This window comes from Podarcis pityusensis, assembly GCF_964106645.2.
Source record: "Podarcis pityusensis genome assembly, chromosome: 10".
In the NCBI taxonomy this organism is placed as follows: Eukaryota; Metazoa; Chordata; class Lepidosauria; order Squamata; family Lacertidae; genus Podarcis; species Podarcis pityusensis.
In genome coordinates this window covers 14,524,796-14,542,339 of record NC_138035.1, presented here as the reverse complement: position 1 = coordinate 14,542,339, position 17,544 = coordinate 14,524,796, and the positions used below count along the sequence as shown (strand labels likewise).

General features: G+C 46.9%; 1 protein-coding gene across 2 annotated transcripts in view; it reads left to right on the top strand.

Moving 5' to 3' along the window:
* Positions 1 to 17,544, top strand: part of BCAT1 (branched chain amino acid transaminase 1) — a 60,094-nt gene that overhangs the window by 33,724 nt on the left and 8,826 nt on the right. For both annotated transcript variants that reach the window (XM_081023139.1, XM_081023140.1), the window contains 4 exons: positions 5,645 to 5,755; positions 7,549 to 7,668; positions 10,262 to 10,425; positions 13,148 to 13,290. In XM_081023139.1, coding sequence (XP_080879265.1) covers positions 5,645 to 5,755; positions 7,549 to 7,668; positions 10,262 to 10,425; positions 13,148 to 13,290 — 538 coding nt within the window. The remainder of the gene's footprint in view (positions 1 to 5,644; positions 5,756 to 7,548; positions 7,669 to 10,261; positions 10,426 to 13,147; positions 13,291 to 17,544) is intronic.

Here is a 17,544-nt window from a genome sequence, read left to right as displayed (position 1 = left end):
AAACATAAAAAAGGCAAAGGGCCACTGGACGGTTAAGTCCAGTCAAAGGCGACTATGGGGTTGCAGTGCTCATCTCGCTTTCAGGCCGAGGGAGCCGGCGTTTGTCCACAGACAGCTTTCTGTGGCCAGCATGACTAAACTGCTATTGGCGCATGGAGGTCTGGCACAAGTGCCAGGGCGCATGGCGTTGTGGTCTAAACCACTGAGTCTCTTGGGCCTGCCGATCAGAAGGTGGGTGGTTCAAATCCTCACAACGGGGTGAGCTCCCATTGCTCTGCCCCAGCTCCTGCCAAGCTAGCAGTTTGAAATCATACTAGTGCAAGTAGATAAATGGGTACCACTGTGGCGGGAAGGTAAACAGCATTTCCGTGCGTTCTGGCTTCCGTCACAGTGTCCCATTGCACGAGTAGCGGTTTAGTCATGCTGGCCACAAGACCCGGAAAGCTGTCTGTGGACAAATGCTGTCTCCCTCGGCCTGAAAGCAAGATGAGCGCCGCAACCCCATAGTCACCTTTGAGTGGACTTAACCGCCCAGCGGTTCTTTACCTTTTACCTAAAATCTTATCTCTAGGCACTTCCTTCACAACATACTTTTTTGCACCTATATCATACCCCACTGATTCGCTTTTTTCCCTAACTAAAAATTAAGGAGAGGGGGATGGGAGACTAGAAATTGAAAGCAAAGGTCTGAAGGCAGTTTCTGTGCATTGAAAATCCTGTTTCAGACCCTCCCTTAGAACATGGGGCTGGCATGCCCAGGGATGGTGAGGTGGGACTTGCATCTTTTGCCCAAATCCCCTCCCCACTTTTAACCCACAGACTTAGGAGCGAACGCCTGAATAGGACCTGAGTGGGGGGACTTCCAAGTAAACATGCATGCCCTGTGTAAAATTAAAGTAATAACTCCGAGCTTTTCTGGCCAGTTGCCTAGGCAACTATGCAAGTAGCTGTTTATAAGCTGGGATCGTAACAGGCTTTGGCCTAACATAACGCTTTAAAGACTAACACCTACCCATTGGGGTGTTTGAGAGATACACCAAGGGTACCTGCTTAATGGTATTTTTATTTTAAAAGCGTTTCTAGCCTACTAAAAACAAAGTGAATAAACAGTATGAAAGAGCGGCATTAGAATATGAAAAACCTGGAAGATTAAGCTTGTCTTCACTGGGAACCTAAAAGCTAACATTAGAGTTGTTCACACATTACAGATGTATCTGTGTACACAAATGGTTCAGCTGTACACAAATACTATACTTTCACGTGTAATGTTCAGTGGCTGTGTATCCGTTGTACCCGTGTAAACAATAGCTGAGCTGTGCAAACAGGATACACACAAACGCTACACTTGAGATGTGTAGGGGGCAGTTTGTCCCTAGGTCCAGTGTAATGTGAGAATAGCCCCACCGAAGGAGCAGGATGGGTGTTCCCAGAGAGATGATTCCACAACTGGGGTCAGTGCTGACCTGAGACACAGCACTATATGGCACACACCCCTAAAAAAAAACCCCACCCACAAATAAATCAAGGTACATAATACTCGAGGCCTGTCAAGTTATTTTGGCACCTGAGGCAGAAAATCCCACAGGCGACTCTGCCCTTCCCAGACAGTAGAAACATTATACAGTGGTACCTCGGTTTAAGAATGATTCGGTTTAAGAACTCTGCAAAACCGGAAATAGTGTCCCGGTTTGCAAACTTTACCTCGGTCTAAGATCGCAATCCGAACAGTCGAAGGGCACTGGCGATGGGAGGCCTCATTAGGGAAAGCGCGGCTCGGTTTAAGAACGGTTTCGGTTTAAGAACGGACTTCCGGTACGGATTAAGTTCGTAAACCGAGGTACCACTGTATATTGAATAGCAAGTTGCTCCTCTTTAATGGTACCCAAATCAGCTGCTTGGGGCAGCCCCTCACTCTGCCCAATAGCAGGGCTGGCCTGATCCGGGTGTCATAACTAAGAAGGCCACTTGCTTAGTTTCCACAGGAGCAGGGTCTGCACAAACTGGTTTGTCTGATAACAAAATGACAGCTTTCCTTGGCGATTTCTGTTTGTTATCCACCCCCCCCCAAAAAAAAGGTGGAAGGGGTTGCTTGCAGATAGGCAGGGCGCTTGCAGATTTGCAAAACAGAGGAAATGTGGCGCTTCAATAGAGAACCTGCACTTGCGGACTCTCTCAGGTGTTTGGACGCCCCTCTCTAACCTTTGACACCTCAGAAAGGGAGAGAGATTTTGAGGATGCACCTTATTATTTTGATGCTAACCCATTTTAACTTATTTTTTAATACTGTATTTTTTAAATTGTTGTAACCCCTCCTTTTTTAAAAAAAAGATTTTGGTAAGAATTTTCACAAGTTGTAATCCACCCTGGGACTTTCGTGGTGAAGAAATCTACTAATGACGCTAATTTAGGAATAGTTACTCTGCTTGAAATAGATGCATAGAATTGTAGAGTCAGAAGGGACCCTAGGGGTCATCTAGTCCAACCCCTGCAAGGCCTCCACCCATATGAACTGGTGGCAACATGAGAACAGCTCCTCATTTGTGGAATGCTTTTCCCAGGGAGACTCACCTGATGTCTTCCTTACTTATCTTTGTGTGCCAGGCAAAAATATTTCTCTTCTCCCAGTCCTTTGACTCATTAAACAATCTATGCCCTTTTAAAAAAAAATTGGGAGGGGGGTTACTGTTTTTGTTCATTTCTACGTTATGTATTTTTGTGTTTGTGTACTGTAAACCACCTTGTAATCCCCAGATGAAGAAGGGCTGTGTAATAACAACAACAACAATAATAATACTGGAATACTCTTTAAAAAACCCCAATGAAGGTAAATTCCACCACCTCTTGTGGGAGTCTGTTCCACTGTCAAACAGTTCTTACAGTCAGAAAGTTATTCCTGATGTTTAGTCAGAATCTCCTTTCTTGTAACGTGAAACCAATGGTTTGGGTCCTACGCTTTGGAGCAACAGGAAAGAAGCTTGCTCCATCTTCCATGTGACAGTCCTTAAGCTATATCTCCTCTCAGTCTTCTCTTCTAGAGAAAAACAGAACAAAACCAGAAACACAGTACATTTTACCATAGTTGTGGAAAGCTGTGCTCAGCTAACTATGTGGCTGCTCAGTCAGCTGGCCAATAACTATTATTATTATAATTATTATTATTATGTGCTACTTGTTGATGGACAACCTCAAGGGCCCATACTGGTCTTCCATCTTATAGTTCTTTATCTTTAAACTGGAGGTGGACCAGGCAGCCCTTCAATAGAAAGTGCCTTCAAATGGAAGTCCTGGCCCCAGGAGCAGGAGAAAATGAGTTTGCTCCATCCCCCATGGCACAGCCCTTTAGATCTCTGAAGATGGTTATCATATCTCCTCTCAGTTTCCTCTTTTCCAGGCTAAACATACCCAACTCAACTGTTCCTCATAAAGCTTGGTTTCCAAAGCCTTAATCATCTTGGTTGTCCTCATCTGCACACATTGCAGCTTGTCAGCATCCTTCTTAAACTGTGGTGGCCAGAACTGGACACGGTACTACAGGTGTGTTCTGATCAAGGCAGAATAGAGTGGTTCTATTACTTCCCTTGACCTGGACACTATACTTCCGTTGATGCAGCTTAGAATAGAATTACCTGGGGTTTTTTGCTGCTGCGTCGCACTGTGGACTCATGTTAAGCATGTGGTCCACTAAGACCCCTAGATCCTTTTCACATGTACAACTTGTAATCTAGGGAAAGGTTCAGGCTGTTCCAATCTGAAGTGAGATTTGTCTGTGGGACTTCTGTGACCTGGCCAGGACACTTCACCAGCTCCCATGCCCAGCTCTGATTTTGTTGCGGTGGAAAAATCCCTCTCTCTGCTGTTTTCAGTTTAGTCATCCTGCCCGGAACTCCCCACTGGTTTCCCCCCTTAGCTACTGAAAAGGCTGACTTGGGCACTGCGGGATTTTCGAGATGTTTCCCGTCCTTCCAGGAACAGACAAGAAAAGGCATTGGCAAGGCCTTTTTGTCCTTGTGCAATGATTTCATTCTTGGTTTGCCTCCAAACTCTGCGAAATATTTTAGCAAAAGCTAATAATAATAATAATAATAATAATAATAATAATAATAATAGGCAGTCTAGGGCATCTTCCGTAACAGTGCATCTAGGGTAAAATAAAATAAGATAGCTGTTGTGCTCTATGGGTCTGTGTAAGAATTTAGGCAAGCAGTGTTTCAGAACAGGGACACCAAGACAATCCTAGTACAAGCTGCTCTCCACTTGAAAGTTTAGCTTATCTCCCTGTAGATTGGGGCGCGGCCTAAAGGCGAGATGTGCCAGCTTTCGTTTCTTACCAAATAAAATATGTTTCTCACTGTCGTGATTGCTAGGATAGATATGAAACTGTGGTGCTTTTAAAAAAGGCGAAGATACGTTGGTGTTTTGAAGCTGAGATATGAAAAGGTTTACGAGAACTTGCTACCCCAGTAAGCAAAAGCTGCACTTCTAAACATATTATATATTAGGTGTTAAGTCCCTGTAACACAGTGGGACTTACTTCTCAGTAAACGCACCTAGGATCGCTCTGAAAACCTGCCATTTGCTGCTAGAAATGACAGTCTGTTTGCTGTTTTCTTCCCATATCACAAACATACCAGAACCAAACTAGAATTATTATTATTATTTATTATTATTAATAATAAAAAATATATGCCACCCTATACCCACAGGTCTCAGGGAGGTTCACAGGATAAAATCACAATATTTAGTTCGGTCATAACATAAATGTGTGTACAAACTGCGGTCCCTCTCCTGCCCTTGCATTCTCCCATTTTCTTTCCTGGCTTACTTTTTCCATGGCAAAACTGCTTGCACAATCCATAGTTTGAAATCCTGATTTCATTGTGGGATGGCATAAGGCCAGGAAACCTTTCAACAGTGGGGTGGGGGCACACATTCCCTTGAGGGTAATATTCCAGAGAGGTTGCAGGGGCAAATGTAGGGGTGGACAAAGGCAAAACTGAGGGGAGCAATGGATGCGAATTTTACCTTTGACTACATTTCAGCTTCGCAAAACCCAGAGGTTCTTACACATTCCCTCCTCTCTCCTTCCAGCCAAGCAGGAGGTACTGTCACAATTCAGCTAGGCAAATTCCAGCAAGGCAAAAGCACTTGAGGAGGGTGTGGGACAAGGGACATATATATAACTTAGCAGCCCCGCTGTTTAAAAATCGGCAGGCACTGAATGAAAATTGGCAGGTTAACCATGTGACTGTCTAACTGATTAACCAGCTGAAGCTCACAGCCCTAGAGGGAACAGAATGTCAGTCAGGGTGCCAGTACTGGAAAGTCCGCGCGCCCCCCAAAAAAGTCGGGTACATTTTTACAGCCCTTTAATAATGCGTTAGATAGTTCTTTTCTAATGTGAGAGGTGGGCATAGGAGGCAGCAAACCTCATGTGTGGAATGATGCAGAAGTTGCTCAGTTTTTATTTAATGTTAACGTTCTGAACATGTAAAGCTATCAATGATTTCATTTGGAATGCACATGCGTTTATTATTACAGTATTTTATTTTACCTGTGTGTGTGCATGTTCATGTGTGTGCGATATTCACCGCTGTCTGCCATTTACGCTCAACTTCTCTGATTCCTCCCTTCTTGGTTCTTTTAGCTGTTCGAAGGCATGAAGGCGTACCGAGGGGTGGATGGCAAAATCCGCTTGTTCCGTCCAGGACTCAACATGGACAGGATGCTGCGGTCAGCTCTGCGGGCGACTTTGCCAGTGCGTAATACAAGCGTTTACTTTTCTTCCCCTTGCTCTTTGCCCCACTGTGACTTTGGACAGTGTTTTCATCCCAACTGGTAAAACCTTTCCAAGATCGAAAGCAGTGTTTCTGCCAAGGAGATTCCTCAGAGATGGAATCAGTGAGAGATGACGCAAGATCTTGGGTTACACGGAGCTGTTTATCTGTATTCATAAAATGTCGAACAAGCTCCTACGCAACCATTATAAGGTCATATAATTGTAGAGGTAGAAGGGATTATGAGAATCATCTTTTCCAGGGGTGCCCAAAACAATAATAATAATTTATTATTTATACCCTGCCCATCTGGCTGGGCTTCCCCAGCCACTCTGGGCAGCTTCCGACAGAACACCCAAATACAATAACCTTTTAAACATTAAAAGCTTCCCTAAACAGGGCTGCCTTCAGATGTCTTCTAAAAGTCTGGTAGTTGTTTTTCTCTTTGACATCTGGTGGGAGGGCGTTCCACAGGGCAGGTGCCGCTACCGAGAAGGCCCTCTGCCTAGTTCCCTGTAACTTGGCTTCTCGCAGTGAGGGAAGGCCCTCGGAGTTGGACCTCAGTGTCTGGGCGGAATGATGGGGGTGGAGACACTCCTTCAGGTATACTGGACCGAGGCCATTTAGGGCTTTAAAGGTCAGCACCAACACTTTGTGCTCGGAAACGTACTGGGAGCCAGTGTAGGTCTTCAAGACCGGTGTTATATGGTCTCGCGGCTGCTCCCAGTCACCAATCTAGCTGCTGCATTCTGGATTAGTTGTAGTTTCCGGGTCACCTTCAAAGGTAGCCCCACATAGAGCGCATTGCAGTAGTCCAAGCGGGAGATAACCAGAGCATGCACCACTCTGGCGAGACAGTCCGCGGGCAGGTAGGGTCTCAGCCTGCATACCAGATGGAGCTGATAAACAGCTGCCCTGGACACAGAATTGACCTGCACCTCCATGGACAGCTGTGAGTCCAGAATGACTCCCAGGCTGCACACCTGGTCCTTCAGGGGCACAGTTACCCCATTCAGGACCAGGGAGTCCTCCCCACCTGCCCTCCTCCTGTTCCCCAAAAACAGTACTTCTGTCTTGTCAGGATTCAACCTCAATCTGTTAGCCGCCATCCATCCTCCAACCGCCTCAGATGAAATGAACATGTGTGAAGGCCGACCCAAGTTGTCAAGCTTTTGGGGCCTGATTAAACCAGCCGGGGGGCTGAATTAGGCCCCCCAAACGGACTTTGGACATGCCTGAACTAGTCCAACCCCATTTGATTCAGGAATCTTTTGCCCAGTGCGTAGCTCAAACCCACAAACCTGAGATTAAGAGTCTGAGGCTCTAGAATGGCAACACTTCAGGACCACTTGTCCTGTTAGCTAGGGATGATGGGAGTCGTAGTCCCAAAACAGCTGGAGGGCCGAGTTTGGGGATGCCTGCTTTAATACATCTCTTGGTTGTGAAGGGGGGAATCCGTAATAAAGGAGAAATGTGAGACTCAAAGAACCTTCCCTGTACCCTCCCCCCCAAAAAAACCCCTGCAGGCATTTAAAATGTCCAGCCCAAACTCGTGCTTTAGAGATGTGTTGCACAATTGCTATGAAATCAATTAAACTGTTTTGTTTGTTGGGTGTTTAGAATCATATGACCTCTCCTGGCGTCTCATTCACTAGCGGTAGTTGGAACGTCACGGCCTCTGGCTTAATAGGCTAATTAAACGTCGCGGGTGAAGTGTGCTCCCAACCACGTTAAGGTTATTCTAAGTGTTGCCTTCTTCTGCTTTTGCTTTCAGGGATTTGACAAAGAAGAGCTTTTGGAGTGCATCCGGAAACTCGTGGAAGTCGAAAAGGAGTGGGTGCCGTACTCGACCGCCGCTAGCTTGTACATTCGCCCTACTTTAATTGGGACAGAGGTGTGTGGGAAAGCTAACCTTGTTCTTTGTTTTTATTCATTTTTGCACCGGGCAGCATGCTAACTGAGGCCTGGTCTGAACATGGCAGCAGAATCCAGAGGTGGCAGAATGAGTTGTACCACATTAAAACTGCAGGGTCTGGGAGCGGTTTCAGAATTCCCCCTCCTGTGAAAATAAATCTGTGCATTTTTTTTTAGAAAAGGGGGGGAAGAGCACATCAAAAAGAAATATTGAATCCAGCCTATTTCTTGCTGTGTCATTAAAAAAAGGAAAACCCTGCAAAGTTTCATCTATTCCTATTCCCACCTGCATTCTGAGACAGTCTATTCCGTCACCTCCAGAATTCTGCCTCCTCGTCGCTGTTGCATTTGTAGCCCAGTCCTCACTTGATGCACTTAGAAGCGGGCGTTGTGTGTTCGAATGGAAGTTAACAGCTCTGAGCGCACATGCACAGATCCTCTGTATGGCCTAAAGAGCATCCGACATGCGCTGGTGTTTTCTGTTGTCCTGGGACGGCATAATGTCTGTGCATTGTTTGAGCATAGAGGATTTCTGTGCAAGAGCAAGGTTCTGCTTTTAACCTTGCAACTTGCAGTTGCCGGCAGAGAAATCCTAATGTGCTCTTTGTGAATGAATAAGTCCTACTTCACACAAAAGTGCCTTCGTGGTTCTTTCCATGTAAAGGAAGAGGTGCTAATAATAATAGTAGTAGTAGTAGCAATAATAGTAAAAATAGTAGTAATAATAATAATAATAAGAAGAAGAAGACTAATAATTTTATTTTTATTTATACCCCGTCCATCTGGCTTGGTTTTCCTAGCCACTCTGGGTGGCTCCCAACAGAACACTAAAAACAGAATAAAGTGTACATACTCTTTCCTATAGCCGAAATGGCACTCTTGTAGGAAAATCATTGTGTGCGGCATAGAGAAGAGACGAGACCAAGTGTGATGTTCTCTTTTGTAAAGTTGCAGCTTCTGTATTTAGAGATAACCATAGTGCCACCTAGTGGAAGTGTTTTCTCATTTCATTGCACAGCTTGAACTTGTCCATTCTTTTTCATTTGAACATTCATATTCTCCAGAAGGAGCTGTAGGTTCCCTTCTGTTTGGTTGTGCATGCTCAGGTGTGGCATTGCAGAATATGTGCCCCCTTGTGTTGCATAGGAAGTAAGGTAAAGGACCCCTGACCATTAGGTCCAGTCATGACCGACTCTGGGGTTGCGGCGCTCATCTCGCTTTATTGGCCGAGGGAGCCGGCGTACAGCTTCCGGGTCATGTGGCAAGCATGACTAATCCGCTTCTGGCGAACCAGAGCAGTGCACGGAAACGCCATTTACCTTCCTGCCAGAGTGATACCTATTTATCTACTTGCACTTTGATGTGCTTTCAAACTGCTAGGTTGGCAGGAGCAGGGACTGAACAACAGGAGCTCACCCCGTCTTGGGGATTCGAACCGCCAACCTTCTGATCGGCAAGTCCTAGGCTCTGTGGTTTAACCCACAGCACCACCCGCGTCCCTGCATAGGAAGTACTCTATTATTATTAATATTTATTTATTTTTATTATTGCATTTGTACGTTGCCCTGCACCCGCAGATCTTGGGGCGGTTTGCGACATAAAATTTCACTATAAAAAACGCAAAATGCTTAATTAAAATAAGAACAAAAGCAAACCAATATATCCCCTCCTTCCACAATCAATATGATTTCAAATCGGTATGGAAGGTGAGCCAATTTTAAATCAATATGGAACATGTAGCAGTAGTATGTAAACCAGAGGCAATTATAAACTGGTTCTCCCCCTCCCCAAGCCTGACCTGCTCCTTCCTCCTTTAATAGTGGCTTCCTCTTCAGTGGCAAAGAGCTAAGTTTCGATTGTCATTTGCTCATTGCTGCAGATCAAACTGCTATTGGAAGGATGGCTTTGGAAGTCGGCTGCAAGGAACCTTTGCCATCCAGAACCTTAAGCTAAGGGAGCCATGCCTGCCATCCAGGACCCCTGAGATCAATCAATCTGGGGCTGTTTGGGTCTCATCCTACTTCATTTTTGGCCCTTTTCATTCCTATCAGGCTCTCTAGAATCACAGAGTTGGAAGGGACCACAAGTGCCATCTAGTCCAACCCCCTGCCATGCAGGAATATTTTGCCCAACGTGGGGCTCGAACCCACTACCCTGAAATTGAGAGTCTCATGCTCTACCAACGGGGCTAACTCAGAACCTCTTCTTTTTTAAAAAAACAACAACGCCATGAACTAGAAGTGAACCCACTGTTCAACCGAATGGGCACCGAAGAACCAAATTTTACATGGGGGTGTGTGTCGTTTTTTTAAAGGGAGTTTGATACATTCATGAAAGTAAAGGGTATCAGTGGCTGCTATAGTCGTGATGGTTGTAGAGGATTACCTCCAGTATAGGGCAGTTTGCCTCTGAAAAACTGCTGCAGAGAATCCCATACAAGAGAATGCTGTTGCTGTTTGCTGGTGGGTTTCCCATAATCCTCTGTTTCACTGCTGAGAAGAGACAGGGCTTCTGGTCTGATCCAGTAGGTCTCTCCTTATGCTCTTAACGTCACCTCTCTTTCCACTATTCAGCCGTCCCTTGGAGTCAAGAAGCCGTCGAAAGCCCTCCTCTACGTCATACTGAGTCCTGTGGGCCCGTACTTTTCGAGCGGCAGCTTCAACCCCATAGCCTTATGGGCAGATCCAAAATACGTCCGAGCCTGGAAAGGAGGAACCGGGGACTGCAAGCTGGGAGGGTAAGATCATCCTGATGAAGTAACACCCATGTGACGCTAATGCTCAGCGTTCCTGACTTCTTCCTTGTAGGCATGAGAGCATTGGATTCTCATTTTCAAAATGGCGGGTGGATCATTTGGGTTCATGCCATTGGCCCACCTAGCCCTTCATTGTCCATTCCGGCTGGTTGCAGCTCTCTGTGTTTCTTGGGCAGAGATATTTCCCAGCTCTGGTCACCAGAGAGTTGGAGGAGATGTCAGCGTTGGGACTAGGACATCGCTAGCCTCAGTTCATGACATGCGGACTATGCTGGAAATCACGTGCTAAGCATGCTGCTTATCTGAGAGTGCATCAAAAACATGTCCCAGAATCCTCTGAGACACAGTATACTGCCATTGGCCAAAACCAGTTTTGGAGCTCCAAGCTGCATGCATTTTCAAAGGGACAGATTATTGTTCCATCCATCTAGCTCTGAAGTGTCTGGCCTGATGGGCGGTGGCTGTCCTAGGGCGTGGGCAGAGCTCCTCCACATCACCTGCTATCTGATCTCCTGGAGATGGGCAAACACCTTTTGCATGCAAAACATGGGTTATACCGGTGAACCATGGCTTCTTCTTCTGTAGTCATTGTGCCTTGCAGGCATCCCTAACTGCTCTGAAAACATTGCAGTTGGCAGCAGTGCACAGTCCCAAGCGCAGGCTTCTCCCTACTTATGGGGCAAGCCACCCCATGGCTTATGTATTAATCCTCCACAACCCCCCAGATCAAAAATCCTGCTAGTATCCCCTATATTGGCCATTTCTTTTGGCAGATAAAAGATTTCCTAACTGTAACACAAGGACCACAACATCGTCTTTCATTGTAAGAATTACTGGGAAGTGAAGTGCTTTGCATACACTAAATCAGGAGTCGGCAAAGCTTACGGAGCCTGGGCCGGTCCACTCCCCCGGAGATCTCTCCGCAGGCTGGATCACATGCGAGCACACATGCGCACATTTGCAAACGCTATTTCCGGCGTGAAGGAGGCGTCTGCGTGCGCATGTGCATGCGCAGACACTATTTCCGGCACCGAGGAGGTGCCTGCATGTGTGCACACATGCGCAGATGCTGTTTCTGGCATGGAGGAGGTGTCTGCGGCTTCCTATTGGCTGCAGGAGCTTCCTGCAGCCGATAGAAAGCCCCGCCAGTGCTGTGGAAGTGAATCCACGAGCCGCGCTGCGCCGGTTTAGCGCAGCGTGTGGGGACTTGCCGAGCGGGCTTTAGTTTGCCGACCTCTGCACTAAATGAAAACATAAGTGCATTTTTATTATTAATTTCACAATGAGCTCATTAGTGTGGTTCACCCAACACCTGGTCTAGCCAACCTGAACCTACGAGTCAAAGTGGGGGTGGGGGTTCAGGACAGGGTCTCCAAATCTGAGTCACGTCGCAACGGGACTGGTCTGTTCAGGATCTGTTTGTGTGCTGTGCCATAATTGGGAACTCTGTCCTTGTCGGGTAGGACCTAGGCTCAAAATGGGCCGCCTATTTTCTCGGTTCACATTAATCACAAGCTGATCTTGCAGCTGGCAGGCGTCCTTTGTGCGGCCCGTCCCAGGGTACGGGAACTCTGAGAAGCAGCCGTGTAATGGCTTGGCGGCATTGTTCCCCGGAAGCTGGCGACATCCCTGGAACGCACACTTTGCTTTCATCGGAATCAGCAAGCTTCTGCCAAGTTGAGGGGACAAGCCTGGCTGCAAATGCTCTCTCTCTCTCTTCCTTGGCTCAGGGCAAAGGCATCTGTGGCCGCCTAGCAAAATGCAGGCATTTCGGGAATGCATTTTATAGCTTCACAGGCATGGCTGGCAGTGTGCCTGACAAGCAGCCTGTTGCTCCAGCCAGAAGAACTGAGCTATAGGATGGCCCAGCTGTTGATTTAGCCAGCACAGCTTGCTTTTTAGAGCACACAGGAAGTTTTTGTCCTGGGAAAGGTGGCTTGGCCATTCCTGAAATTCGCAATGGTGAATCTGATATGAGGAAGCGATTCCTGCAGGTCCCAGATTCCATTTTCTTAAGTTTAGGTGGGAGAAGAGAGGCCATAGCTTGGTCGCAGAGCATATCATTGCATGCAAGAGGTCCCAGGTTCTTCTACACTCCAGTTACAAGGTTGTCAATATTCAGGCTGAGTATTGGAAGACGGATTTAATCTTAAACTACTCTGGGAACAAGGACCTCAACCTTGTAATCGTTTCAGCACTGGCAAAGACATGTTTATTTTGTTGGGATTTGGGGCGGCAGCAATGATAGTACAGTAAGCACATTTAACTTGTGCACATTCAGCTTTATGAGCATGGCAGAAAAATATGTTTAAAATTTAAAAGGGGATGGAGTCCTGGGAAAAATGACTTGAGCAGTCACACCTGCCATTGAACCCAGTGGCTTTTGAATATACATGGTTTTGGCTGCAATTCCCAAACCATAACCCCCTCGTGAATTGTGGGATTACCGTATATTATATTGTCAAACCAGTTTTTGTAATTTTGTGTTTCTTTGCTTTCTTGCAAATCACTTCAGAACTTTTTAGTGGGAAGCGATATGCAACTTTAACAAACCTAATCTTAACTGCTGTGGCGTGAAGGCCTCCCCTGTTCTCTTATGATGGCAATGGTGCCCACCTCAGAGGTGCCGGAACTGAGTTTGGGTGAATTCTGGTTGAAAAAAGGCCCTGACCCTATCCTGCCATTTCCTTCTTGTTTCCAAAAGGAACTACGGCTCCTCTATCTATGCCCAGCGGGAAGCCATGGAATTAGGCTGCCAGCAGGTTCTCTGGCTGTACGGAGACGACCATCAGATTACGGAAGTCGGGACCATGAATCTCTTCCTGTACTGGCGAAATGAAGATGGAGGTACAGTGGCCAGCCATGTTTAACCAACACCATATGTTTTCCCTCAGCCCTGACAGGCATCGTTGTGGCAAATAAAATGGCCGCCTAGTCCTTGAGCCTCAAGTGCTGTGACTTCTGCCTGTTTGGGCCATGAAGTTTCCTCTGAAGCAGAGCAGTTTCAGGAATGTTTTAGGAGAGCAGCAGTACAGTGGTACCTCGGGTTAAGTATTTAATTTGTTCTGGAGGTCCATACTTAACCTGAAACTGTTCTTAAACTGAAGCACCACTTTAGCTAATGTGGCCTCCTGCTGCTGCCGCGCCGCCGGAGCACAATTTCTGTTCTCATCCTGAAGCAAAGTTCTTAACCCGAGGTACTATTTCTGGGTTAGCGGAGTCTGTAACCTGAAGCGTATGTAACCCAAGTTACCACTGTATTAGTATAGGTCAGCCTTCCCTATCCTGTTGGCCTCCTGACACTTTGAACTATTAGTGCTCACCAGCCGCAGCAAGCACAATAAGTTAAAAATTCTTAATTCTCCCCTGTGCCGTTTTCCTTTGAGCCTGAATAAAGGTTTTGGGGGGCTTCAGTGCAGAGTTGCTTGTACTGGCAAAAGTGGAACCAAACACCTTTGGCTCCCCAAAGCACATGTGGGGTGTGAACGGCTGCTGCCCACATTTCAGCAGTGACTAGTGAACGAAGCCATATGGGGAACGGGTTTGGCTGCAGATCACAGCGAAACCGAGCGCTCTTTGGCTCACCAGCCGACACACATTGCCACCTTCTCAGGCTGGTACCAAAGGAAGCAGATGTTGCTCCAGTCAGAGCTAGGCTGGTGGGCATGGTTTGCTCAGTCAGTGAGAATTTGCCTATCAAAGGGGGTTTTTAACGGTTCACGGGCTCCCCGCTCTCTGGCAGCTGGCCTGGCGAGGCATCGAAATAGCACAAGCCCCTTGAAAGCTTGTTTGCAGCTTTGGCTGCATGGCAAAGCAGGGGATCTCAGTGTGGGCATCAAGCAAAGGAGGCAAGCTAGCCAGCTCCTCTTTTTCTCAAGAGAGAGGATGCACCGCAGATAGGAAACCTATAGTCTTTGAGGTATTCCTGGACTGCAATTCCCATCGTTCATGACCACTGGCCATGCTGGCTGGGGCTGATGGGAGCTGGGAGTCCAGCATCACCTGGAAGGCCACAGGTTCCCTACCCCTGGAGTACACTAAGGCCCGGGTTGGACATAGCACTAAACTCATCTCCAGGCTTGACTACTGTAATTCGCTCTACACGGGGCTGCCCTTGAAGCTGTCCCAGAAACTCCAGCGGGTGCAGAATGCTGCAGCGAGGCTCCTCACGGGGTCTCTGCCATAGGAGCATATTCACCCAGTGCTTATCGAGCTGCACTGGCTCCCGGTGGAGTACAGGGTCAGAATTAAGGTGCTGCTTTTGACCTTTAAAGCCCTTCACGGCCTAGGACCCTCGTACCTACAGGACCGCCTCTCTCAGTATGCCCCATGGAGAGGCTCGTCCATAAATAGCAACACCCTAGAGGTCCCGGGCCCTAAGGAAGTTAGACTGGCTTCAACCAGAGCCAGGGCCTTTTCAACACTGGCTCCGGCCTGGTGGAACGCTCTGCCTCATGAGACCAGGGCCCTGCAGGATCTGATTTCTTTCCGCAGGGCCTGTAAGACAGAGTTGTTCCGCCTGGTCTTTGGCTTGGAGCCAATTTGATTCCCTCCCCTTCTTTCTTTTTTCTTTTTCCTTTCTCCTCCTGTGATGAGGCTGCATTTTAATATTTTATTGTTTCAATATTTTAATGTTGTATTTTAATCTTGTTTTTAAGTTGTATTCATCCAACTTGTTTTTATTATTGGTTGTTAGCTGCCCTGAGCCCGGCCTTGGCTGGGTTGGGCGGGGTATAAATAAAAATTATTATTATTATTATTAAACCATAGCACGGTGAGAAATTACTTTCTGCGTGCCTAAGGTCCATTAATTGCAGCGCCTGACCTTAACTATGGTTTGTGCTTCTTCAAACAATCCATAGTTAATACTTTGTTTGAGGCTTGGGCAGCACTTAAAAGCGGTTAATGGAAATCGGAAGCGAAAGCAGCCACATCAGAGGAGGAAAGGGGAAGGAAGCAGCAAATGAGCTTGAGACTCGCTGTGTGTGTTCCGCAGGCGGCGGCTGCATCTGTTGTAGAAATATTATTCCGAGATTTTAAGTACTTCCTGCAAGGTACTTCCATTTCCATTGTGCACCCTTTCTAGATCGCTTTCACAGTGCATAGGCAAGAGTTTGGGAACTGAAGGACCAGGGCCCAATGGGGCTTTCCAGACCTCACTGTCTGGCTATTGGAATTCTTCCTAGGCCACACCCCCTTCTCTGGCCACACCCATTTCCCCAAGCCACTGTTAGAATTCCTGCTCCATGATTACAGTCATGGGATTGTTGTCTTTCACATGACGGTATGTGTTTTGACTCCACAGAGTGAGAAGTGATGGAGACAGAATGTATCTGTTACTGTGTTCTGTGAAGTGGGACTATTGTCCTTTGTTTTTCCTCTTTGCTGTCTGATGCTAGAGAGAGAGGGGGAGCCATGTTGCAGTGCTCTCTGTGTGTTTATATGTAAATAAAGTAGATTAGCCAAAATGCTGAGTTGCTGAGGTCTGTTACGCAAGCTGCAAAGACTCTGCGGGTCCCTAAGTGTGCTGGTGTCTGTTGGCATCGGTCGCTGTGATGTTCGGGCAGAAGAAAGCCTTTGAAGCTCTCAAACGATCGGCTAGGAGGGAGGGAACATGCTAGTTGGGCATGTTCCCTCGAGGGTCCTACTCGAGGGTCCTACTCGAGTGTAGGACGAGCTCCTGACAGCCACAGCCCTCCATTGCTCTGCTCCATTCCATCCTCAAGTGTTGTTGTCTGACTGGAGTGTGTCCTTAGGGTTAAGGTCAGGGTTTAGGGTGATAATTTAACCTGGACTTTGACGTGTGATGTGTGTCTTTTCAGGACCCACCCTATTCATTTGATTGTAATGTGTTTTTAACCATTTTTATTCTCAATTTTAAATTGCTGTAACCTTCCCTGGCACCTGCTGATGGTGGGCAAGTAAAAGAATCAAAGGTTACTTGTTTGGATAGAGTATGGAGAGATGCGTGGGCATTTTAAAAAAATTGTTTTCAGGCTCAAGGATAGCAATGGCAGTAAGCAGAAAAAAGATATCAAAAGCATAGAAAAGAAACACAAAATATAATTTGTAACCACAAAGCTGTAATGGAGGTGATTTAAATGATATACAGTGGTACCTTGGTACTCAAACGGCTTGGCTCCCAAGCAAATTGGCTCCCGAATGCTGCAAACCTGGAAGTGAGTGTTATTATCTGTTTCTTACAATATGGCTGTAAGTGAACTCTTAATTATCTGTAGCTGATGAAGACAGAACCCCTACCACACCCTTCTAGCCCCTTTTGGCAATGCTTCAAATTCTCCAGTGTCCATTGTGCAGTGAATAAAGTCCCACCACACAGTGCCAAAGCCCTTTGTGCTTTTCCTTGTATTGAACTTCCAGAGAAAGTATTTCCGCACCCACCTTGCGACGCCTCTGGGAGAGAGTCCTCTTGTGCTCACAATTTGCTCCCTGGTTTCCCACAGGCATCTGTGTGGCCACTATGAGAGCAGGATACTGGAACTGCATGCGCCATTGCCTGATCCAGCAGCCTCTTCTTAGGTTCTTATGAAGAAACCTGCCTTTTGCACAGGTGTAGCAAGACTCTTGAGAGTCCCATGGACTACAAGAAGATCAAACCTACCCATGGAATTTTCTTGGCAGGGATACTGGAGTGGCTTGCCGGTTCCTGCTCCAGGTGGATCACGTTTTGTCAAAACTCTCCACTATGACCTGTCCGTCTTGGGTGGCCCTGCACGGCATAGCTCATAGCTTCCTGGAGTTATTCAAGCCCCTTCGCCATGATCCATGAAGGAGGACCTTGCCGACAAAGGTCCGTATAATTAAAGCTATGGATTTCCCAGTAGTGATGTATGGAAGTGAGAGCTGGACCATAAAGAAGGCTGATCACCGAAGAATGGATGCTTTTGAATTATGGTGCTGGAAGAGACTCTTGAGAGTCCCATGGACTGCAAGAAGATCAAACCTCTCCATTCTTAAGGAAATCAGCCCTGAGTGCTCACTGGAAGGACAGATCCTGAAGCTGAGGCTCCAATACTTTGGCCACCTCATGAGAAGAGAAGACTCCCTGGAAACGACCCTGATGTTGGGAAAGATGGAGGG